The 25,055-nt window shown below is 42.1% G+C and overlaps 1 protein-coding gene across 4 annotated transcripts in view; it reads right to left on the bottom strand.

Annotated features, from left to right (window-relative positions):
- The window catches only part of SLC44A1 (solute carrier family 44 member 1), a 73,806-nt gene extending 49,313 nt beyond the window's left edge, over nucleotides 1-24,493 (bottom strand). For all 4 annotated transcript variants that reach the window (XR_015261417.1, XR_015261416.1, XM_086770119.1 and 1 more), the window contains exons 1-3: nucleotides 24,277-24,493; nucleotides 5,454-5,543; nucleotides 1,801-1,943 (exon numbers count right to left, since the gene is read on the bottom strand). Coding sequence is in view for 2 of the 4 variants with exons in the window: in XM_086770119.1 (XP_086626245.1) it covers nucleotides 1,801-1,943; nucleotides 5,454-5,543; nucleotides 24,277-24,303 (260 nt within the window). In the remaining 2 variants the exon portion in view is untranslated. The remainder of the gene's footprint in view (nucleotides 1-1,800; nucleotides 1,944-5,453; nucleotides 5,544-24,276) is intronic.
- Between the last annotated feature and the right edge of the window lie 562 nt (nucleotides 24,494-25,055).

The raw sequence follows: 25,055 nt of genomic DNA, 5'->3' as shown, positions 1-25,055 counted from the left end.
GCAAAGCAGATTGCGAAGCTAATTTAAAAAGTTATAGAGTGTCAAAGTGGGAAGGATCACTCGCTTATTTAAGAACTGGCCTCTTCCAAAACTGGGCATCCTGGACTGCACCAGGCACTTCACTGTGAACAGTTACAGAATAACATGCCTTGGCAGAAGGTTTTCTCTCACCTCCAACCAGACAGAGATTATGATACCCCACATGAGTGTATCCATTGATTTGCTTAGGTCATGCCTCAAGCCACGATACCTTTATTAGAAAAACATAATCCTTATGAACCTTTTTAAGATTTCAACAAGCAGTGGGCTTTGTCTATTAACTGTGTTAACAACAGTCTCTATTTATATTGGCTGACTTTCGATCTTCCCTTAACAAGAGGAAATCACTTAGCAATAGCTGATATTTCTCCTCATGATGGCCTGATTTCTGTTACGTGTAGGAGACTATTACACTGTCAATTGTTACACTTCAATGAAGTGTCTGATTTTCTCCACCTTCACACAAACTCAGACACTATTTCTTTCTAAAAGTGAGCAAGTTTAAAACTACAATTTTAAAACTCATATTTTTTCTCAGAACTTAAGAATGACAATTTTGTACTGAATATATTTGATTTTAGAAAGTGCTAAAATATTTATATTAAAAAGTAGGAAAACTATGCTGCGTAAGTTTTAAGCCCTTCAACCCTCCTGGAAGCTGTGATTAGATGAAGAAATTATTCTTTTGACAGAAGATATCTGTAGAATGTTTCAGGCTATTTTATTTAACTCAAATGCTTCTGGTAACACACCAATTATTGAGCCACATTAAATCTTAAGTCAGATATTTAGAAATCTTTTGAGTAGCAGCTTAAAATAAGTAGATCTTAGGAATGCATCCTTCCAAAATAATTTATGCAAATTATGGATTTTCTCTTTAGCCTGAAAGTGAATTGTGAAGTAAAAGGCCACCGTACTCAGAAGTTAAAGACTTGTTAGTTCTCTGAAGTGATCAACAGTGACAGAAACATCTTTTTTGTCAATTAAGACCATTGTTCTAAGGTTAGATTAAATAGTTTACTTTCTAAAGTCACACAAGTTGTATAGATGCACTCTGAGCACTGACTGGCAGACATACATTAACAGATGTTCACAGGTTTTCAACGGTCAGTCCAGAATTCTTGTTACTCAGCACTGGTACTACTACTGCAGTATGATGATTTTCTGCACGGCAGACAGGAAATCTGTGCTATCTCTAAGCATGTGTTTTAACATGACACTGCTTCATAAGAGCAGTGCGCAGCTTAAAAATTTTGTGCATTTTCTCCTTGTGGAGAAAACTACACTTAATACATATTCTGCTTATAGTTTACATTTTAAAGTCTCATTTTAATGTGTCAGATATATTCCACCTCCCCTGAAACTCAGTGGCAGAAACTCAGCATACAACAAAAGCAAAACATTTCTACACAGATATCAAAGGCCTGTTCCCAAAACTGAGAATACCTGTAATACCTAAGACTGTAACAAATTAGGTTCTTCAGTGGCCTGATATAAACTCCTACATTAAGTGGATGCTAAGACAGGGAAATTCCTCAATATCTTAGCTGTACTGATATAGCACATCTGTCAACACACACTCTCCAAGTACTGTTGCTAGTTCTTGCAAAAGACTGTTGTTCTCTAGGTGAGAAAAGTGGAGAACAACAAGTAGGAATGAGTTACCATATCCATTTTCCCATTTTATTGAAAACCACTCAAAGGAAGAACGGTTTTGCCTTTCCTGGTTTACAGAACGAACCAACTGAATCACATACTCACTTCTTCTGTGTGAGGTCCAGACCGCTGTTGACTATTCCCTCCACTTTGACATTTTTCTGTCCACAAATATTTCCATAACTGTCATATCCTGACAGCAGTCTTGCAGCTGCTCCTGTAGCTATTGAAAAGCCACAGATAAAACCCTGGAGGAGAAAAAAATCCCACAGTTTAGTAATACTCTGTTTGACAGCTGGGAAAAGTCAGTTTAATTCATTTGTTTCTAAGCTGAGCTTCTTTAAAAATTCTTTCAGACTGAAAAAGGAAAGACAAGGACTATCCACAGAGAACTGTTGTGCAATTATAAAATTGAATACAAGCCAAAAGAGGATTCAGACATCTAACACTGCATATTATCTAAGCACAGTTAAAAACCTTCTACATGTTTTTTAGAGTCATATTGTCAGCAAGTGCTGCATGAAGCAGAAGGGAGACCAAAAACAGGCAATGAAGGAGAGCTGCAAGCAGAGGCGGAGTTGTCAAGCGTTAGGATGCATGTTTGAGAATTCAGATAGTCCACATTTTCTTACTTTTTTTTTATTCCTACAAATTATGCTTTCAAAGATGAGCTAGAACTATCTGACATAAGTTCCTTTTAAAGAAATCCTCTAAAGCAATTGACCAGGTCAAGGCCACTACAGTTCCAAATACTGGGTTCAAATGCAGAAAAGAGCAAGAGAATGCAAAATGGCTCTGATAGAGTAATGTGGAAAATACCCAATGTCAGGCAGGTCTTGTAAGATACTTCACTAGCAAAACCAAGATCAAGGTGGTGATTTTGCAAACATGAAACTGGCCCAAAAGAATCATTAGCTGTCTAGCAACACCTTTAACAAGGAGAAGTGAACCGTCGGCTCACTCTGCTACCACCAATGAACTGTTCTTACACATGAGGCAAGGTAAGATTTGAGAAGGGGAAGCAAAGTAAACAGCTGAGATAAATGTGTGGAGCAACAGATGCTAGTGACAGGATCAGATGAGATGATGACAATAGGTGGGCATAGAACAGTTAAAATGTTTGTGGTTTTAAAGACCTGAAGATACAGGACATGCTACCACTACAGAGAAACTCCAGACAGCAAGCTGGTTATCATCTTCTCTTGCCAACACACTAATGCACTTACAGACTTAATACCCAAAGTGAAAACAAGGGCAAAGGGAGCAAAAGGCTATCACAAGTAATAATTAAAGCTGATTTCCAGCATTCACTTTCAATTTCTCAGATCCCTTACTATTCTGTGAAGGATATATTAGCATGCATTTTACATACAATAGTACTCAGGTTCTTGGCTGGTTCAAGACTTTTTTCCCCCTACACACAGGGCAAGGGAAGTCATGCAATTCCTTACCTAAGCTAATTTAGAACAGTGCAGAGATGTCCTCCTGACCCATCACGGTACCTGACCCTTCAAGTGAAGTCCCCTAGAACAGTAACTAACAGGCATTTGATCAACAGGATAATTGCTCTGTATATCATATTGCTTAGACAGGAAAATCTGGGACACTTGCCCACAGCAGACTAATTTATTGTTAGGGGAACAGGTAGATATAGACTGAGTATCGAGGGAACATCAACAAAGACAGGAAAAAAAGGAGCTGCTTGTTTCAGAAGTATTGTGCTTTTTACAGTTTTATGATATTCACGTTACAACAAGAATATAATTCATATGATTTAAAGAAAACATTATAATGTTTGTATTTGAAGTACAGCCAATAACAAAACACTTTTGGGAAGAAAAATAAACGTTTCAATGGAGTAATTCCAAAGACCAGACATCAAAGGACAGTAGAAAAGAACGCTGAGAGCACGGAAGTCCCAAACTCTTAAGGGCTACTGTTTGCAATACAGCACTACAAGACAGTGACAGACATTCTCTGTTTAGGAAGAACAGCATACATAGGTCCACAAAACAAAGTAAGATGAAAAGAAGTGTATTTCTAGTTTTCACTAATCTTCAGCTCTTGGAGGTTTGTCTTTTTAACATAAAGTGCTGTCGTAGTTCAGCCCCGATCAGGACCAGACTACGCAGTCTCTCTCTCACTCCCCCCACCCTCCAAGAGAAAAGGGAGAGATAATATAAGAAAAACGGCTCGAGGTTTGAGATAAGGACAGGGAGAAAATCCTTAAAGTTACCATCATGGGCAAAACAGACTTGACTTGGGGAAAACTATTCATTTATTACTACAAACAGCAGGACAATGAGACAGAGAACAAGATAATCTCCCTCCACCCCTCCCTCTTCCCGAGCTTAACATTATCTCTACCACCTTCCCCCCCCGAGCAGCACAGGGGGGAAGAGGGAATGGGGGTTGCGGTCAGTTCATCATGCGTTGTTTTACGCCACTTCTTCATGGTTGGGGGAAGAACTCTTCACATTCCTCCCCTCCTCCGTTGTGGGGTCCCACCCCTACGCCACAGTCCTTTGTGAAACTGCTCCGGCGTGGGTCATCTCTTCCATGGAGTGCAGTCTCTCCAGAACAGCTGTCCCAGCGGGCCCTCCACGGGCCACAGCTGCCTTCAGGCATCCACCTCCCCTGGTTCAGGGTCCTTCACGGGCTCCAGGTGGATCTCTGCTCCTCCGTGGACCTCCATGGGCTGCAGGGGGACAACCTGCTCTACCATGGTCGTCACTACAGGCTGCAGGGGAATCTTGGCCAGGAGCCGCACTACTTCTCCCCCTCCTTCTGAACTGACCTTGGCATCTGCAGCTGTTCCTCACAACAGGCTGGCAGAGGTCTCTCATGATCTTTTTCACAGCTTATTCACTTCTTGCATCTCCTCTCCACTTCTTGCAGCTGGGCCGGACTGAGTCGGGCCCAGTCGGCCGCCTGGCAAGAGGCCAGAGGGTGAGGCCTGCGCCTCCGCCCCCTGCTCAGCTTCTTCACATCTTCTTTCTTTTTTTTTTTTTTTTCCTGTTTTCCCCTTCTTAAATACGTTATCGCAGAGGCGTTATCATGGAACATTCTGCTACCAATCGGCTCGGCCTTGGCCAGCAGCGGGTCTGCCCTAGGCCCGGCCGAGTCCACTGAACAAAGGGGAGCGATTTCTAGCAGTTCCCTACAGAAGCTACCACCTTAGGCCCCCCCTCACTAAACAAAACCACAACAAGTGCACAGTGTTGTGAGGTTGTCTTGAGAAAGGTGATGGTTTCATCACACAGGACAAAGATGTGACAACTTGGAAAGAAAGATCTTGCCATTAGTAATAGGGCTGCTAATAGCAGGTGCTTCTACTAAGCATCCAAGAAAATGATTCCAGTGAACTGTTTGATACTCAATCTTTGTTTCTCAGCAAAAAGTTTACTGTGATTCATAGAACCATTTATTGGACTCAAAGATATGACTTCTGGGACATGCACAGTTCCATAGGGAACGTCAGTTAAGTGATGCCTCACCATGCTGAAAGTCACTTACAAATGAAACTGGAGTTTCGGGGGAAGAGGAGCTGGAGGAAGAACTAGCACAAAGGCACAAACAATAAATTATGGATCCCCATCAAAGGCTTTTGATATGTACATATGTTTCTGTTCTACAGCTGATGGTTCACCTGACCTTAACTCATGACGAAGTTACTGAAGGGCTTTAAAAACTTCTTTCTCATGAATGCAAACTCTTCAACTATGTAACATTTACAGAATTCTTTGAGTTTTACTCACCATTCCTACACAGAAGAGGATGAATAAGAGCAGCCATGGTACATCTGTGCAGCTGTGGTCCTCTAGAGGCTTCCACTCTCGCTTGGAGCTCTTTGTGAGAAGAGAGAGATGAGGTTAACAACACTTTTTGAATTGTCTTCTGCTAATAACAGAAGAAAGCAGAAAAATTATTCTCTAGGGCATTAACATACAGCAGGAGTTATCTTTAAACTTCAGTATAGCTGAAGCAGCTTGATCAAAAAACTCAAAGGAGTTCTTCCATTGGAAGCTAGAGCAACAAAATTTATTTATCCAGAAAACAAGTAATTTACCCGGGAATTTACAGGTATTTATCCACAAAAAGGGTTACTTTCAATTACTTTTTTATTAACAGAAAAGAGGAGCTAATGGTATGGAATCAACAATATCTGCTACTGCAGTCTTCCACGGCTACCTTCCAGTAATGTGCTTTCCAAGAAATATAAAAGGTTAAACTTTTCAAAAGCTCTGAAGAAGTTTTAAAACACTATTGGCAGGTTTAACAAGCACAGCACACCTAGAAAGGAGGTGATAAGTTGCTTTTAAAGGAATAATTCTCTACCCACCAAGAGGCAGCTGAGCTTAACAGTTCAGCAAAGAAATCCCTACTTAGTATTGCCCAGGTGCCAGAAAGGAAAGTCATGTACTTAAAGGTTGAAATACTAAAGATGGAGGCTTTATTACAAAGTATAAAGAGGCAGTTGTAACCAATAGTTTGCTCATCATGAGGCAGAATTTCTCAAGTGTGTATACACTGCTAAGATAAACAAAGTCTATTAAAAACAGTCATTTTGCCACCTAGGCAAAATGTTTTTAAGAGAATAATAATTTTAAGAAAAAGAATGAGCATTGGCTGTAGTACAAAGCAAATTACCATAGGAGAATTTGTTTATTATAACAAAAATATTTATTATACCTATTTTTAAAAAAACACAGCTACACAGTCAAGCTTTTTCAATTAGTTCCCAAACACTAACTGTTCATATATGTCTACCAAGACCCAAAAAATGCACACATTCTTCTCATACTTGCAGAAGACAAGGAAATTGACATAGGGAGAATACACAACAGCTCAAAGATACAGCAAAAGGAATAATCTATTAAAATTTTGAATTTATTTTTCCTCTCAAGACTCTGAAGCATCTTCAAGACTTTGTTGACAAGGTAGGAAATGTCAGTACTGAATTAAAACAGAATGGTTGGATGAAATGTCAACAGCTTTTATCTCCAGTATGTATTTTTGCAGATTTTTATCAAAAAAGTTATAGCATGTAACTCATGTGATATTAGCAGGGTGCTTTTTGGTATTCATTACTTTGACTTTTGCTAATTTTTAAGCACAAAGCAACCTTTTCAAATACTACCACTAGAAAACTACAAATGGAGTATAATACAAATTAAAACCTGGGTGCACTACGCTTCAAAAAGCAGAGTTTTCTGCGTAGTCTGGCTTTGCACTAGAAAATTCCATGCTACTTTTGTAATCTTGTATTAAGGAAGTTCCACTTGCAGATATTATATTTATATTTTAAATTCAACCTATGCAAATTCACTCTGAGCTCTGAACAGCCAAACGCCTTTTTATTTTACTCAATAATCAGTAGTGAGAGGTGCTAATAGGTCACATGATGCACTCTACCACATTCATTCAACAAAACTGTCTTCCGATCCTGGCAGTTCACACTTAAAACTAACACACTATTCAAACTTAACATTTACAAGATTGTGACATTTATAATAATTAGCATAATTAGCATAATCATAATTGCACAAAATAGGTAAAGCTTCATGCTTCCTATTCCTAAACCCTCTCCAAGAACTCTAGATTCTTTAGAGATTTACTTTTAGTCACAAATAGTAAAGATAAATGCCAACTATAACTGCACCTTAAGGGTAAGCTGCCCTTGACAAAAGAGGGAGTAGTACCATGCATGGCATGGTGTGGTTTGTTTGTTCTGTTAGGTTTTTTTTTTATCCTCTTTGTACCACCTGCAAACAAAATCTTTTAATAGGATTTTTTTAAAGCCACTGGATATTTTCTGTAATAGGTCTGGCAAAGATTTAGGTTGTCTGACTAGTCAGTTACCACAAGTAATCTATTTAATTTACTAAGTGGACTACAATTTATATGTCAAAAAGAAACTTGAAATGCCATAGTGTAGCACATAGTTAGAAGGTTACAGAGAGGAATTAATTCTGTGTCCACAGTCTTTATTTTGTTCCAAAATATAACTCGGCGCAGGGAGTGGGGGGGAGAGGAAGGTATTTTAAACAAAAAGTACCCTTGTAGGCAACTCAAAGGGCACTAGATACTTACCAACCTTCAATTTAACCACCTGCCATACTAACATGGTATGAAATACTACATCTTTAGAACAACGCCCTTCTCCAGGAGGCTTCTCTCCAGACCTTGCTACAACCCAAGCTAGCTACCATGATTTATCTGCCATTCTTCTTCTGATTTGCTCCCTTGTATTCTGGATTCCCACTGAACCTTCTTCCAAAGCTTTAGAGCCCTCCATCCTCATCTTTGATGTTGATGTCTATGTCTCTAGTGACTGTTCCCTGTTCACTGTACACCCTTAGATGTTTACTCAGACCTTGGTATTTATGCTTGGGCAACACAAATTGCTTATCTGTGGTCAGCATAAATTTTAACAAATGTTGTTTGTTCTGCAGTCTGGAAACTATACTTTGTCTCCTTTATGACTGAAATACCATAAAATTTCAGCAAACGTGCTTTGCCTGCAGTCCTAAATCAGCACTTCTACTGATTCCAGCCTTTCCTGCAGACAGATTAAGAAGAGCCTTCAGTACTTCCTGATGGAAGAAAACTAGATAACCTAGAGGAAAAAGAAAATTCTTGGAAATTATTTGGTTCATCTTAAGTTTTCTCTTAAAACAGAGCTTTCATAATTTATGCTATGCTCTCTATGAACATTCTTGCTATTAACAACGCACAGGACTACCTGTGCACTGTTACAACAGCACAGATAATCAGGAGCATTATCAGTCAAGAGTGGAAAGCAGGCAAAAGAGCCTGTCTCTCCAAGACAAGCTCACAGGTTGGGAACACTTTTCTTGTCCATAACAGCTCTTCTGTGCTGATTTTCAAGTTATTTACTCAAGAACCCAAATAACTATGTTCAGAAAATTTACATCTGTCTATTTTGCAGAAGCCTTAGTAAACTCAACTCTTATCAAAAACAAATCAGAACTCTTGGGTGCAGCACAATTGTGTCTTAATTCCACACCTAGAAAGCTGGATGTCTAATTCGGCTTTCTCTTGCAGAAGAGAAGCGTGAAGAATACCAGCACATTAGCTGTTACCTTTTCTTCGTGAATTCAAAGCTACCTGATCTCAAGACAGCAAGTAATTGTGTGCAAATGCAAAATAAAAAGGGGCTCTTTTCTTGGTATTCATTACACCAAATCACTTCAAAACAAACATAGAACCCCCATCCCTCCATCTTTCTTTCTCCCTGCCACTTCCAAAATATACTTTTGCAGCAACAAATAGCAGGTCTGAATTTATGTTTCTTCTGCATACTGTAAGACACTTCATAGATATCAACGTAGCACAAAACCAGTGGTTCCCCCTTCCACTGTTAACTGCAATAGCTGTACTGGATGCTACCATACAAGCACTCATCTGCCTCAAGCAGAGTGCAACACACACATAACACCACAAAAAAAAAATGTAAAAAATATATAGCATGCCAGCAGAAGACTACAGATGCAAGGAGTTAGAGAATTTTTTTTTAAACACAAAATGTCTCATGCAACGTACAATTTGAGAGTGATGTGACTGAAGCAAGAAGCTGAGTAAAGAACATCTGCAGTATTTTATATATATGGGTAATCAAGCTGTGGGTAAGTAGCAAAGATGTGAATAAGATCAGGATAAAGATGGAATTTGCCATCAACAGAGGATGTTGCAGCATGATGAGAAAGACAGCAGAAAGAAATCCTGAAGTCCTGTGGTGATCAGATGGTACGTTTCAGAAAAGAAGAAATCAAGCTAGTACTAAGACAGATGGGCTGAATTAAGGATAATCCAGCAAACAACTGGCCTGAGTAATATTCACCAGGTGAAAAGGAGATGTAGTGAGAAGTTAGACTCTAGCGTCTACTTTGGCTAGTGAGTTTAAGCTAGCAACTGGAGAGTATAGGACTAATTTTATTTGCATATGAACGCACAAGTTATAAGAATATAGCCATAACTTCATTCAGGTAGTTAAAGACAAAAAATAAAACCAAATCAGAACAAAGAAATTCAACCCACTCACTTTCCAGCCCAAAACAAGCCTCAGAAGAGACCCAGGATGAAGGATGTCCCATGAAAATACTATAGGAAGATTCACTACTCATGAAGAAGAGCAAGTGTTCCAAACTACTAATCTAACTTCCAGGACTACCAAACACAGTGTTAAGAAAGCCAAGAGAAGAGAAAATTTTGAAGCAATGTCCACAGTCAGCAAAGCCAAACCAAGGTAAATTTCATGAGATACCAATTACATGAGCTATGCCGTTCTGTCTAGAGAGAAGGTTTCCAAGTGCAGGTGCTCTAAATTCCTGAAAGTCCATATCTAGGACAAATTGTTCATTATAGAATCATAGAATAGTTGGGGTTGGAAGGGACCTTTAAAGGTCATCTAGTCCAACCCCCCTGCAAGAAGCAGGGACATCCCCGACTAGATGAGGCTGCTTACAGCCCCATCCAATCTGGCCTCGAATGTTGCCAGTGATGGGGCATCTACCACTTTTCTACGCAACCTGCTCCAGTGTTCCACCATGCACATTGTAAAAAAAAAAATTCCTTACATCAAGTCTGAATCTGATTCCTTCTATTTTAAAACCATTACCCCTCATTCTATCACAACAGGCCCTGCTAAACAGTTTCTCCCCATCTTTCCTATAAGGTCCCCTTTAGGTCCTGGAAGGCCGCTATAAGGTCTCCCTGAAGCCTTCTCTTCTTCAGGCTGAACAAGCCCAATTCACTCAGCCTGTCCTCACAGGAGAGGTGCTGCAGCCCTGTGACCATCTTTGTGGCCCTCCTGTGGACTCGCTCCAACAGGTCCATGTCCTTCTTAAGTTGGGGGCTCCAGAACTGGATGCAGTACTCCAGGTGGGGTCTCACCAGGGCAGAGTAGATGGGCAGAACGATCTCTCTCGACCTGCTGGCCACGCTTCTTTTGATGCGGCCTAGGATACGGTTGGCCGCCTGGGCTGCAGGCACATATTGTCAGCTCATGGTGAGCTTCTCATCTGCCAGCACTCCCAAGTCCTTCTCCTCAGGGCTGACCTCAATCCATTCTCTGCCCAGCCTGTATTTGTGTGTAGGATTGCCCTGACCCACGTACAGGACCTTGCACTTGGCCTGGTTGAACTTCATGAGGTTTGTATAGACCCACCTCTGCAGCCTGTGAAGATCCCTCTGGATGGCATCCCTTCCCTCCAGCATGTTGACTGCACCACACAGCTTGATGTCACTGGCAAACCTTCTGAGGGTGCACTCTATCCCACTGTCCATGTCACCAACAAAGATGCTAAACAGGGTCGGTCCTAACATCAACCCCTGAGGAATGCCACTCACCACTGGTCTCCACTTGGGCACTGAGCCATTGACCGCCACTCTCTGAGTACGGCCATCCAGCCCATTCCTTATTCACCACGTGGTCTATCTGTCAAATCCAATGTCACTCCAGTTTAGAGACAAGGCTGTCGTGCGGGACAGTGTCAAATGCTTTGCATGAGTCTAGGCAGATAACGTCAGTTGCTCGTCCCTTGTTCACCAATGTTGTAACCCCATGATAGAAGGCCACCAAATTGGTCAGGCATGATTTGCCCTTAGTAAAGTTGTGTTGGCTGTCACCAATCTCCTCCTTATATTCCATGTGCCTTAGCACGGTTTCCAGAAGAAAGTAAGTTACTAGCAGTTTAAATTACTATTAAAGGATCACATAAGTTAACTTTTCAAATAGCTTTTTTCTTTTTTTTTTCCTCTGCAGAGTCACAGTAGAAAAACTTGGAATATTTACTGTTATACCCAACCAGTTTCAGTAATGATAAGAACATACTGCAAATTCTGAGTTATATAAGTAGGTTCTTTTTTTTCTTTTTAAATGAAAGGACAGTTTTTATCATACTTTTAAAAATCCTAAGGTATATTATTAGTGGTGCGACAGTTTAAAATACTTTGTTATGAACCCAAATCCTAAGAACCACATTAATCTAACTACGTGCCCTTTCAGTTCTCTCTTGTTTTATTACCCTGACGTAACACCTGGATTCAGAGTGTAAGTGACTGTAGCTCAACACAGGAGAGTAAGCAGGTCACTGCTGTTTGTACATGTAAATCAAGGAATTCACAAATGACTGTCTAACTATCCATCTGCATAGCAAACAAACAGCCATAGTGTGCACACAGCATTAATAAACAGTCCTTACAGGCAAAAAAAAACCCCAACTTATCCTGACCAGGACCTTTTGTGGGAAACTGCCCTGAGTCCTGCAGAAAGTTCCTTCTTTCCTAGAAGGAAAGTTGATTCTGATAACGTGCCAGAGATTCAACTGATTGTACGAGTAGCACTCAGTTTATTCCAATAGCATAGCAAGTACATAATACAGTCATTTTACATCTATAATGCATGTTCAGCGCTTCAGAACTGGTGGGTCTATTTGCAGTACTGTGCACACCACAAAATGACATGTAAGGCGTGGTCCAGTCTGGAGTTCTCCTTGGGAAACGGGCAAGCCAGGTTAAAGAGCTTGTAACAGTCCAGAAGTTGTCCCACAGCTAAGCTTAAACTACAACCTTACATAAGGGTCCAGAGCAGGGCCTAAAGCGGGCCTACAGGAAAGACGGGGAGAAACTCTTCAGTAGGGCCTGTTGTGACAGGACGAGGGGTAATGGTTTCAAAACAGAGGGAGGTAGATTTAGATTAGACATTAGAAAAAACTGTTTACAAATGAGGGTGGCGGAACACTGGCACAGGTTGCCCAGAGAGGTGGTTGATGCCCCACCCCTGGAAACATGCAAGGTCAGGCTGGATGAGGCTCTGAGCAACCTGATTTAGTCAGGGATGTCCCTGCTCCTTGCAGGGGGGTTGGACTAGATGACCTTTAAAGGTCCCTTCCAACCCTGACCATTCTACGATTCTAAGTCATTGAAACATCCCCACACTGGCAAAAAAGAGATGGTTCTTGAAACATTTGCTCATTTTTCCTAATGGCCATTTAAGGAGCTGATTCTTCACTCATTTTATGTATTTTTACAAGCTAAAGAACAGCCCCAATCACATGCTGGCCTTTACCACGAAGCATACCACCTACGAAAAAGAGGAACCACAATCTACTAGTTTACCAAAATCTTTCCAATGCAAGAATGTCATTAACAGAGAGCATGGCATTTTTCTGCCCCAGACGTGGCACACCCGTCTACGCTATTCAACTTTTAAAAAGAAGAACTAGTGCAACTGTACACTGTCTTAATGAAACTCTTCCACCTCTGAACAGACTTTAATTCTACAGTCTAAAGAGGAATAGGAAATGAGTCCTGATCCCAGGCATTAATAGTTTAGCATGTTTCTACATCACTCTAACCTGAAGCCAAAAACCAAGCAAGAGCCCCATTTCATAAGCAGCTGCAGCCACTTTGACATCAAATGAAGTAAGCAGCCATTCCTCTCCTTTGATTATAAATGTTAAACTGCAGTGAATAAGATGACCAGCCTGCTGTATCTGAACTACATTTTAACCACAAAGTGGTTTAAAACATACATGATACCAATTACAAGTGTTGATGAAGTGTCTCACTATAAACACGAGCCAATAACTACTTCATTAAAAACAGAGCATTTCTCTCCATACACAGCCAACTGTGTAGATAATGACTGATCTGAACAAGTGTGTAAAACATCAGAATATAAAATTAGAATCTAGCAAGTTGTTTCACATTTTCAAACAAAAGCATTAGGCAGCTTTTAACCTGTTAAAGACATAAGGACACGGACATTGTCTAACACCTTCACAGATAAACAGAGCGGAGAATCCCTGACAATGCCAATATGAAGATCTGTGTTTGTTACCTCTACAGAGAATGCAGTCTACAGTTATTCTAGGATCTTCTATTACTCTGAAGATTGGATGACACTGTTCCCAAAAAAAGCTCAAAAAAAATCTAAACCCCCAAAAAACCCACGCTCACTTCCCCACACAAGTACACTTCTGAGAACAAAAGTAGCAACTCAAGTTAACTAGCTCTCCATATAAAATCTTTGTGTGGTGAATGCATTCTGCTTAGGTAACCAAACAAAAGTCTTGAAGCGTCAAAACTACCTTTAGTTCACCACTTCAACAACTCGCAGTTTTTAATAGAAAACCCTTAGTTTACCACACCATGAAGCCTAAGAACACCGTGTGAAGTTGCCCTAGTTAAAATGCTCACCGTTACCCACAGACTTCGGTGCATAACCTACAGGTGTTCAGATAGAGCACCAAGCAGTAGCTTACTGCAGTTTATCACAAATTCAGATGATTCTCTCAGGTTCACAATAAAACTGATTTATCATAGAGCAATTATTGGCATGCCTCCATTACTAGAGAAGGAACACACACTCGCAAACCCTCTACTTTCACTCTACTTTTCACTCTACTAAACTATACCAATACCCTGGAAGAATGAACCATGCTGTATCAATAAAAATATCTCCACAAACACACCAATAAAATTATTAGTGTAGACTTGTCCTGGATCTATCCCTGGGAAAGAGCAGTGTTGCTGCTATTCCAAAGAGCCTGCCAAGGAAAATGTGCTCCTGGGAGGCAAATGCTTGACTTCCCCCAGACTTACAGAACTGAAGCGAGGTCTCTCACTTCCAAGGGGCAAGTGAACTTGTCATGGTAATACTATTACAGCTACAAGTGGCAGTCTCTAGAAAGAAAGGAAAACAATACACATTGTTCCCTGCAGGTGCCCTCAACGATGACACCTCCTCTGGATGACAAGCCCAAATGCCTCTGGGTAATTCCTAAAGGGACTACATTACAGAAGACAGAAACTAGACATGGTGTCTAACACTTGTTTTTGTGGAATTTCTGCTTCAGTCTCACTCCAAAATGCTTTATTTTTCAATTTACTGCAAAGCAGTCATTAGTCATGCTTTTGGACTTCAGTGAGAGCCACATGCCAGTACTTTACATACAAGCACCCACGTCCTTCTTTGCCTAATAACTCCACATCACCACTGGTTCTCCAACGCCTTGTCCACTGAAAAAAATGCATCTGCTCTTTAAAAGTACAAAACTCAAGAGTTCCTCATATGGAAAATTTTCTTATGGTGTAATACTGCTTTAAAATTATCCACCAAAGAGTAATGAATTTCAACTCTGCTTCTCCAAAGACTAAGCATACGACCAATTCAATGTGTCCACACCTGCTACTTCACTGATGTTCTCATACTCCACACACAGTGTTTATGAGTCTTCAACATAATATAAATAAAATTGAGAGCACATAAGACAGCACTTACAACATTATTGATAATGTAACATAAATATGTTTACCCTGAAAACTCGTACGTGGAGACTTCACTTATGAATCTGACATGTGCTGTGTTGTATACTATCTTCCACTCATCTTTTCAGTTGACTCATATAAAACATTGCTTCTAAGACTCCTTTATTACACGCTTCCACCTCAGTCTACAACTTAAATATTTATATTGAAACATAACACAGCTGATCAAATAAAGAGGTGACACGATCAGCACACCTGCTGAGGTTTTGAAGCACAGAAATAAGGCCATCTGTAGACAAAAGCCCAGTTTTTAATCCCCAAAGTATTTTGTTATTTTTTCCTTTCTTTATCACATTTTTAGGTACTTATTTGAAAGCAGCAGTGAATAAGGACACTTTACAAATATCACAGTAATGTTTTTCAGGGGATCAAAATGTCATTTTCAATGCATGTTTGGTACTTCCATGGTTCTTAATAATTAATAAAAAGTAGTCATGAAAAAAAAAACAAAAACAAACAAACACCACAAAAACAAACCCAACAGTTCACTTTTGAAGATATTTTGCACCTACCAAGTTACTTCATTACACTGAATTTTCTCCTTGTACATCAACCTATTCAACAGATTCTCAGATTTTATTCTTACTATGAGACTGTAAGTCCCAAATTACAAAACATTTTCAAACTTTAGACTAGTAAAACATTGTCCAACTGCAATATACACTTTGGTTCCAAATGTGTTAGCTCTATCACAACATGACATTAGCAAAAAAAAAAAAAAAAAAACACAACCCCAATTAGTTGTCTCCACAGAAGATGAAGGACATTCCATGGAAAATGCTGCCCTTGTTCTTTGCACTGTCTTCATGTATGAAGAGTAATTTTCTCTAAAAGATTTTTTTCACCCTTTTAAAAGTGTCTAAAGCCAGAATTCAAGACCAAAAATGTCACAGCTCTTTAAGAGCTCATGGCCTGCACAGTACTGCTGTGAAAAATAACAATGTTGCCGCTTAGAAGAGACATTCATGGCAGTTTTCTAACTCCTCTTTCAAAATGCATCCTATATTCAAATGGATTTGTCAATTGAAAATTGTGAAATCATGTAATTATGTATTGCATTTACATTCCTTGCAGAGGATGCCTTTCAAAGCCAAAGGCCTACTTTGGAGGGTTCTGCGAGGTTAAGGGCTTGTACCTGCACACGCCAACACAAACATGGTCCTTCTGGCACTACACTGAACGCTACGCACTAACTGTTGCATACATTGGCCATGAGCATTCTTCCATATTGCTGTGTATGAAAATCAAAAGACAGAGCTATGCTGGTAATTGAGAAGCCAACAGCCACATTCAGTTACATTTAAAGGTTGTCATCAGCACAATAAAAACTTCTCAGAACACTTTTTCCCCAATTTCCTCTAATGAAGATCTGAAAAACTTTAAACTTATGTTTGGAAGGAGGAAAAAAAAAAAAGCTTACAGAGGTTCTTAAATATAAAATTCTGACTTGCAGGTCCAAAATTCTGGCATAACAAGAAAGAAAACGGCTGAGGATTACAATAAGAGGGCAGTGCTTGAGGACATTGAAAGCGTATTAGATTAACAGGAACCAACGCTAAGAAGGCTCTGTCTGATTTACAGAAGAAAGAGGGGGAGGAGAATGGAAAGGGAAATATGTCAAGCCCTTAGCTTATTTCATGAGCATACTTCCTTTTAAGTAGGCAATTATTTTGCAGTTTTTCATAGCAAACTAGGAGGAGTCTGACAACGCATTCCCAGGACATGGTTATCATGACGTTGAACAAAATACTTCAATGGATTTCCTGTTTTGTTTCTACGGATCTGTATACGACAGTCAGAGGTCTGTTCCTCAGCCAAATAACATATCTGGAGAGCAGCAAGAGTGGTTTCAACTGAAAATAAAACCAAAACAGGCCAGAGTTTATTTCTGCTGTAAACAGCTGCCTAACTACATTGCATTTATTAAGAAACCACTGAGATAAGTTTAAAGGAACAAAAATTACAGTCATCCCAATGGGCAAAAAAAGGCATGCACAGTTATTGCAAAGCTCACCTTTAGAGTAAACAGCTGTCGTAGTTCAGCCCCGATCGGGACCAGACTACGCAGTCTCTCTCTCACTCCCCTCCAAGAGAAGAGGGAGAGATAATATAAGGAAAAACGGCTCGAGGTTTGAGATAAGGACAGGGAGAAAATCCTTAAAGTTACTGTTATGGGCAAAACAGACTCGACTTGGGGAAAACTATTCATTTATTTCTAGAACTAGCAGGAGAATGAGACAGAGAATGAAATAACTTCCCCTGACTCCTCCCTCTTCCCAAGCTTAACATTATCTCTACTACCTTCCCCCCTCGAGCAGCACAGGGGGAAAAGGGAATGGGGGTTGCGGTCAGTACATCATGCGTTGTTTTATGCTGCTGCTTCCTAGTCAGGGGAAGAACTCCTCACATTCTTCCCCTGCTCCAGTGTGGGGTCCCACCCATACGCCACAGTCCTTCATGAAAGTGCTCCGTCCTGGGTCATCTCTTCCACAGGGTGCAGTCTCTCCAGAACGGCTGCCCCAGCGGGCCCTCCACAGCTGCCTTCAGGCATCTGCCTGCCCTGGTGTGGGGTACTTCACGGGCTCCAGGTGGATCTCTGGTTCCTCTGTAAACTCCATGGGCTGCAGGGGGACAGCCTGCTCCACCATGGTTGTCACCACAGGCTGCAGGGGAATCTTGGCCAGGAACCGCATTACTTCTCCCCCTCCTTCTGAACTGACCTTGGTGTCTGCAGCTGTTCCTCTCATGAGAAAAGTTCTTCACAACAGGCAGGCAGATGCCTCTCAGAATGTTTTCACATCATCCATCTCATCTCATGTCCACTTCTTGCAGCTGGGCTGGGCCGGGCCTAGTCAGGCCCAGTCAGCTGCCTGGCAAGAGGCCAGAGGGTGAGGCCTGCGCCTCCGCCCCCGCTCAGCTTCTTCACATCTTCTCGCCTTTTTTTTTCTGTTTTCCCCTTCTTAAATACATTATTGCAGAGGCGTTATCATGGAACATTCTGCTACCAGTCGGCTCGGCCTTGGCCAGCAGCAGGTCCACCCTAGGCCCGGCCGAGTCCACTGAACAAAGGGGAGTAACTTCTAGCAGTTTCCTACAGAAGCTACCACCTTAGGCCCCCCCTCACTAAACAAAACCACAACAACAGCATAGAAACAGTTGACAACTTCACTAGATACAAACACTGTCATTTCTTCATAATGAAAACTAAAGTAAAAATAAATAAATAAATAAATAAAATAAAAATAAATAAATGAAATTGAGTACCATCAGTTGGATGATACTCAATATACCCTCACAATTACTAACTGTTGTAGTTTAGCCCCGCTCTGGACCACTCTCCCCCATTCCCTCGGAATCTATGTAGTTGAAGTATTTCCTTCTACATTAAGATCAAAAGGAATTATTTGCAGAGGTTGTGCAGTTGTTTGTGACAGCATTTGGAAAAGGACATCTCATGCTTTACAAGGAACGAATGGAATTCACAGACCAGAAATACAGAAAAGTAGTCATCAACTTCAGAGATGCCTGACTCATAAGCACTGTTCTCGAATACCGCTTGCATGCTTTATCCTTCATACTACATCTACTTGCCAGAAGCTAGAACAGAAGCTTCATATACCGTCAATGTCTTGAACGGGAAATCAAGCTTCCTAGCTCCTGAATGCAGAATTCACAACTCATTCTGTTTCTGCCCATCAACACCGTTATTCAGCTGGTCTTCTTCCGTGATCGTACCCATGCCCACAATGAAACAGGCAAGTTTTGATGCCCCCGATATTCAGATATTTGACCAGAAGAATCTGACAACTGAAGATATGGCTGAAGTACAACTGATAATCTCTACTGTTCATAATAGCTCAGAAGAGACATTTCATTAGAACTATTAATTTATTTAAAACTTAGGAACTCTAGAGTTATCCTGGGTTGCTTTGACAACAGATGCTTAAGAGTAAGTTAACAGATCATCTGTCTTCATCTCCTCTTATAATGGGTTTTTACAAGACCAAGGCCACCACTAAAACCACCAAGAACATGTGCTTTGTTCATTCCAGTCATGCCTCAAATTTCCAGCAAGTTTTCAAGCTTCTCTCACACATATCTTAGATTAAGCCACTAACATACAAAGCTTTAAGGATAAAATAAAGAAACATACATGAGTATTTCTGAGTCTCAACACAAACAGTAAGACCTCAGTAAGATACCTTGTTTTCTTTAACACCTTGACAAAGCAAATGCCTTTTAAGTCACACAATGAGCCACTTCAGTTCAACTGCAGAAGAGCAGGGTGGGAGAATGGATTGCTTTCTCTGCAAGAGAAAGCAATTTAAGGTCCTCTTCTCCCCACAGCTTGTTCCCTTTCATGAAGTGCAATTTCTGTCCCCTCAGACAAAACAATGAAAACTTTGTGGAGCTGTGTTGTAAACTCAATCAGTGGAGCAATCTAAGTTATGATGTAATATAAGTTTGTTTGCTTAAAAAAAAAAAAAACAAAAAACAAACATACCAAAAAAACTCCACCCAAAAACCTGTACGGATTACTTCAAACAGATTTACATCACAGCCTTGACAGTTACGGTGGCATTGGAGCAATGAACTCCAGCAGTTATCTCCTGCAAATCCAGTTTTATAATGGACTAGTACTGTGAGATAGCAGAAAATACCACTGATGAAGAAGAATCAAAAGAAAGGGAAGAAAGTATTGCCACTCAACTGCAGATTCCATTTTTCTTCCTTAATGAAATTAAACATTTGAAAGAAATTTATCAACTCAGAGCTTCAGCACCATTCGCTCAAAAGATCCCAACATTTATGAAGAGAAGATCAATTCCAAAACAGCACAACAAAAAAGTCTTATCTGTATCAAAAGTGAGTAGAAACTTTTTAAGGTTTGTTGCACACAGATCCGTGATGAAATAAATGCACCTAGATGGAAGCACCCTTCTTAAGAAGCTCATTATAAAAATATGGCAAGGGAGAACAGTGGGCTGAAACCACATGAAGGTAATGACAACTAACAGCACTGCAAGACAGGAGATACACAGAGGTGGCATTTTCCCCTCTATCCTTTACCAGGTTTTCATCTCATATAGCTCATCACACTCTGGCCAAACAACTACGGTTCAAAGATGTGTTAGGATAACCTGGTAATTATAATTAATGAAAAGTACATAGAGTGCTCTAAGACAACAACTTTTAAGGTGTAACTGACATTGCACAATGTTTTCCCAACGAGCTCAAGCTTCAAGATGGTGAGAGTCAAGAGACAGCAAGCACAAAAAAAATACAGCAAAGCGCACCTAAATAACTAGATAATAGCACGAGCCCCTGAAGAAACAAAAGAGGATGACACAGTTGAAACACCAAAAAGGAACAACAGGTCAACAAGAACTCTGGTTGTGATGATAAAAAACAAGTGCAGATCACAGAAGACATTTCACTAGGGGAACTGAAAGGACCTTGTGCAAGCATGGAATAAGATTGAAATGGAAAAAAAAAAAAACCAAAAACAAACAAACACTGGAAAGAAGTGTTCCAGACTGAAGCACCTCAACAGGTAAAACAGCAGTGAAACAACAGGAGATAATGAGTACACCTGGAAGAAAGCCCAGTATGGTTATATTAAGTTAACATCACTCATAGTAGTTTAACTTGACAAATTTGGTAGAATAGGAGGTAAGTTAACAAAAGGGAGGAAAAAAAAAAAAAAGACTGGAAGTACAAGCACAGACAGCAGTAGAGGAGAAGAAATAACAGAGAGTAGAAGGCAGTGAAGAGTAACAAGAGGACAGTACTACAGAAGCCCTGGGAGAATAAGGCAAGTGGTATGTTACAGATAGTATCGAAAGCAGTAGAGATTAAGGTGGGTAAGAAAGGCAGGGAATCCTTGCCACTTGGCCAGAAGGAGCCTATAGAGATCTTAATGAAGGCAATTTCAGCAGAGCACAGAACCTGGAGTGGAGTGAATTTAGTACGAAGAAAGAGGAGAGAGCGTACAAGAACAAACGTAAGTTTTTCTGTTCCAGGAGTCTGAAGAAGGGAAGAAGACAGTTGACTGTCAGCTACAAGGATGGAGGAAAACAACCCAGAACAAAATTAGGAGAGGAATAAGATAGTAGGAAGATGTGAAAAACAGACTAGAGTTGACAGTCAACTTTAAGGATGGAGGATAGTAGCTCAGAATAAAATTAGGAAGGGAGTAAGATGGCAGCAAGAGGGAAAAAACAGAAATTTGCCATTAAAAGACAAAAGTTGAATGAATGGGGCTTTGGCATCAGGATAAGCAGTTAAACATAGAAAAAGCAGAGAGCAAACATGAGAATCTATCTTGCCTGTAAGTAGCAGGCAAGAGTGCTGAGCAAAGGTAAATATGCCAATTCTAATCAGTTTTTCTCTAGAAACCTTTAGATTCTGCAGAGGAAGAGATACAGGAAAAAGCCTAAGGCAGAGCTCTAGACAGCCTGCAAAGCAAAGGAACTGGGAAATGCATTTGGGGCAAAAAACCAAAAATACAAGGATAATTGAGTATGAAATAAGAGCTAGGAAGAAGACGTCAAAGAAATATGCCTGGTTCAACAGTCAGTATTATCATAAAGGAGACGAGGAGGTGGCAGTCATGAGAAAGGGACTTTGAGATGCAGTAACCAGATAAGATGGCTGGCAAAATCAAAACAGAAGTAATCACTTCTCTCAGAAGCAGAAATGAGAATGAGCAGATGAAGATCAAATAGGCTAGAGAATAAACTTAATGAGAAACAATTTGAAAAAAAAAAAGTTAGAAGGAATGAGGGTGAGGAATCCATGATAAACGGAAAGACTGTATCTGTCAGAGATTAAGCTATATAGGGAGAAGCAAGAAGTGAGGCAACATGAAGGAACATCTGATGGACCCCTGCTCAAGGAAAGCTTAAGAGCAAATAACGGAGGGGGAAGTATAAAGATAATGTAGATGAGGAACACAACATTCATTGTTAATGATAAAAGGGAGAAAAAGACAGACATTAGTCTCTAATGTAATGCTGTATTGTTGGTAGCAAGGTTTCTGAAATCAATATAGCAGACAAAACTGTTCCTGACAAAATATTCAGGAACTAGCCTTTGATGTGGATTTCCTGAGGAGGCACACAACCATTCTTCATACTTAAATTACACATATGGGATACAAAGCTCAGTTACTGTACCGAATCTTGTCACACATAAGGAAGGCAAATGAAAGGTTCAGGAATGTACTATTAACCTCACGTGCCTTGCCAGTGCAACACAAATTTCACTGAAAAACAAAATCAGTTAGTTGAAACCTATGAACAAGCCAGATATTTAAACCATCTGATCCTCTATTTCTTCTGCTTGTGGTCTAACATTACCCACAAATAAGCCTGCATTTTCATTTAAGAAAAAGAACATAAAAGCAAACAGCAATTCAAATTCATAGAGAAGAGCTAGAAAGGGCCAATTAAACACTTAAGAAAAGCAATTTGGATAGGAATCACCAAAAATAAGGTTGGAAAAGACTTCAGAACACCAACTTCATTCTCAGTGCTCCAAGTCTGTATCAGCTTTCTTTAAGCCACTCCTGAGAGATGTTTATCTAACACGTTTTTTAGCAAACCTCAAACAATACAGACTCCACAATCTCCCCTGGCAGTCTACTGCAGTGACCAAAGAATTTTAAAATCTTCCTCTAACATTTGGCATGCATCTCCCTCTCTGAAATTCAAACCATTTCTTCATGCACCATAAAGCTGATTGCCTTCCTCTTTGCAGCAAAAACTGCTGTACAGAAAGGATGTTCCCTATTGCAACTGGACAGCTCTCTGCAGTGTTTTGCATTGGAAGGACAGAGCCCTTATTAAAAAAAAAAAAAAAAAAAAAAAAAGTCTGCCTGAACAGATGAGCCAGAAAAACTCATCTCTGTGATGAGTCATCTGGGACAGCAGAGACGGACTTTCCCACATAAGCAGTCTACTGAAAGCTGGATTCAGCCACCGCAAGTGACACAGCCAAAGGAAACTAACATTTACACGCAAGCAAAGCACAGCCATAATGTTAGTCATGATCGCTCGTCCTACAGCCCTTGGAAAGGAGCCAAGTGAAAAACAGTACGGCCCTGGTGCAGCACCACTCTAGGGGGAAAAAAAAGGAGTCAGTAAGGGCAAAGCAGAGCAAGGGGGGAGGGGAATGAAAGCAAAATCAAGCTTGGAAATGAGACGTGTGTGAGGCCAGTCATACATAGGGAAAAGGATGCAGGAAGGCAGCTGAACCCGTGGAGTGGGGAAGGGGGCTGGGATTAGGACCGTCTCCCTTTCCAGAGGCAGTGGACCTAAGGGAAGCCCTAGACAGAGCAAGTTTCCTCCCATGAGATGGCTCCTCGCTCTGGGTGGGGCAGTAGGGACCCCAAAGGAAAAAAATGCAGGGAAGGGAAGGGAGTGTACAGCTATACAGGGGGCATGGCAGAGGGGAAGAGGGAGTATGGAGCCCTAGAACAGGGTGGAAGGCAGTATGGGGATGGCAGGGGAGAGCTGGAGGTATGCAGCTGCAGCCGTGGCAGGGGACTGGAGCATGGCATGGCAAGGACTGCAAAGCCATAGTAGGGGTGATCCACAGGAGAAGTGGCACACAGAACAGTGTGCAGAGCAATGCAGAAGGTGGAAATGCATAGCATGGTGGGAGCAAGGCTGTGGGGGGTGCACAAGGAGGTGTACAACCACAAGGGAGAAGAGCAGAGCTATACAGAGAGCAAAATGCTGCATAGCTATGGGAGCAGAACTATGGAAGAGGAGAGCAAGCCATGGGAGAACAGCTATGGGAGAACAGAGCTGCTGAGGGGGCTTGAGGAGGGAAGGGAAGGCAAGAAGGGGTTCATAGCCACGGGAGAGCAGGGCTACAGGGATGCAAGCAAGCGCGCAGCCGTGGGCAAGCGGGGCTACAGGTGCAGCACGGGGACACACAGCCATAGGAAAGCGGGACTGCGGGGGTGGGAGGCAGCAAACCGGTGCACAGCCCCGGGAGAGCAGGGCCACGAGGGGCAAAAGGCGATGTGCGGCCATCGGAGAGCACGGCAGGCGCGGGAGCGGCGGGGGGAACGGGACACAGCCATGGGACAGCGTGAGAGGCAGACGCGGTAGCGGGGGAGGGGACACAGAGCCGGGAGGGTCAGGGGGGTGTAACAGGGCCTGGCAGCGGGGGCGGGGGGGCCGCAGGGCCCGGCGGCGGGCGCGGGCCGCTCACCTGCGCGGCGGAGCTGCAGCAGCCCATGGCGTCGGCGGGGCTCTACTCTGGCGGTGCCCGGCGGCGGCGAGGTGCGAGGCGGCACGGAAGAGCGCCGGGGAGCCGCCGGCCGGGCCCGATCAGGCGAGCGCGGCTGCAGCACCAGCCCCGCCGCGGCGCCCCCTCATCCTCCCCCCGCGGCGGCAGCGGCTGCCGCGGCTGAGGGGAAGGGGCGGGGCTTGCGGGGGCGGGGCCAAGGGCACTGCAGCGCGGGGGGTACCTGCGCGGGCGTTTGGCACCGCCTCCGCCTCAGCCCCGCCCAGCTCCGCGCGTCGCTTCCGCTGGCGCAATCGCTTTTGCCTGGTTGCCACGGCGACGGCAGGGCTGGCGGCGGCCTCGGCTGGGCCCCGCCCGGCCCTGGGGCCCTGGCTGCCGCCTTTCCGGAGCCAGACGTGGTCAGGCGTTCGACCCTTCGTCCCCCTCCCTCTCCCCGACCTCCCGAAGGAGGGGCCGCCGCTCAGTGCGTGGACAGTGCGCGGGAGGGACGCATCGGGAAGCTGTGTTCTGGTCAGGGAGGTTTCCAAGTGGCTGCTATTACCTGTAAAAGGAGAAGAGTGCTGCTTGTGTGGCCGTGTGCTTGCAGGTCTTAGAGGAGGCTTGAAGTGCCTCTGCTTGGCAGTGAGAGACGCTTGAGAAACCCACAGCCTAGTGGGCCTGTGTTTTATACAGCCTTTGGTGTGGCTTATCCCATTCTCCAGACTTGCCCTTTCCAGTGCTGCAACGTGTACAGTACTCAGTCA

Source organism: Chlamydotis macqueenii, chromosome Z, assembly GCF_036417535.1.
Source record: "Chlamydotis macqueenii isolate bChlMac1 chromosome Z, bChlMac1.mat, whole genome shotgun sequence".
Taxonomy (NCBI): Eukaryota; Metazoa; Chordata; class Aves; order Otidiformes; family Otididae; genus Chlamydotis; species Chlamydotis macqueenii.
The sequence above is the reverse complement of the archived record's forward strand: the minus strand, read 5'-3'. Positions and strand labels throughout refer to the sequence as shown.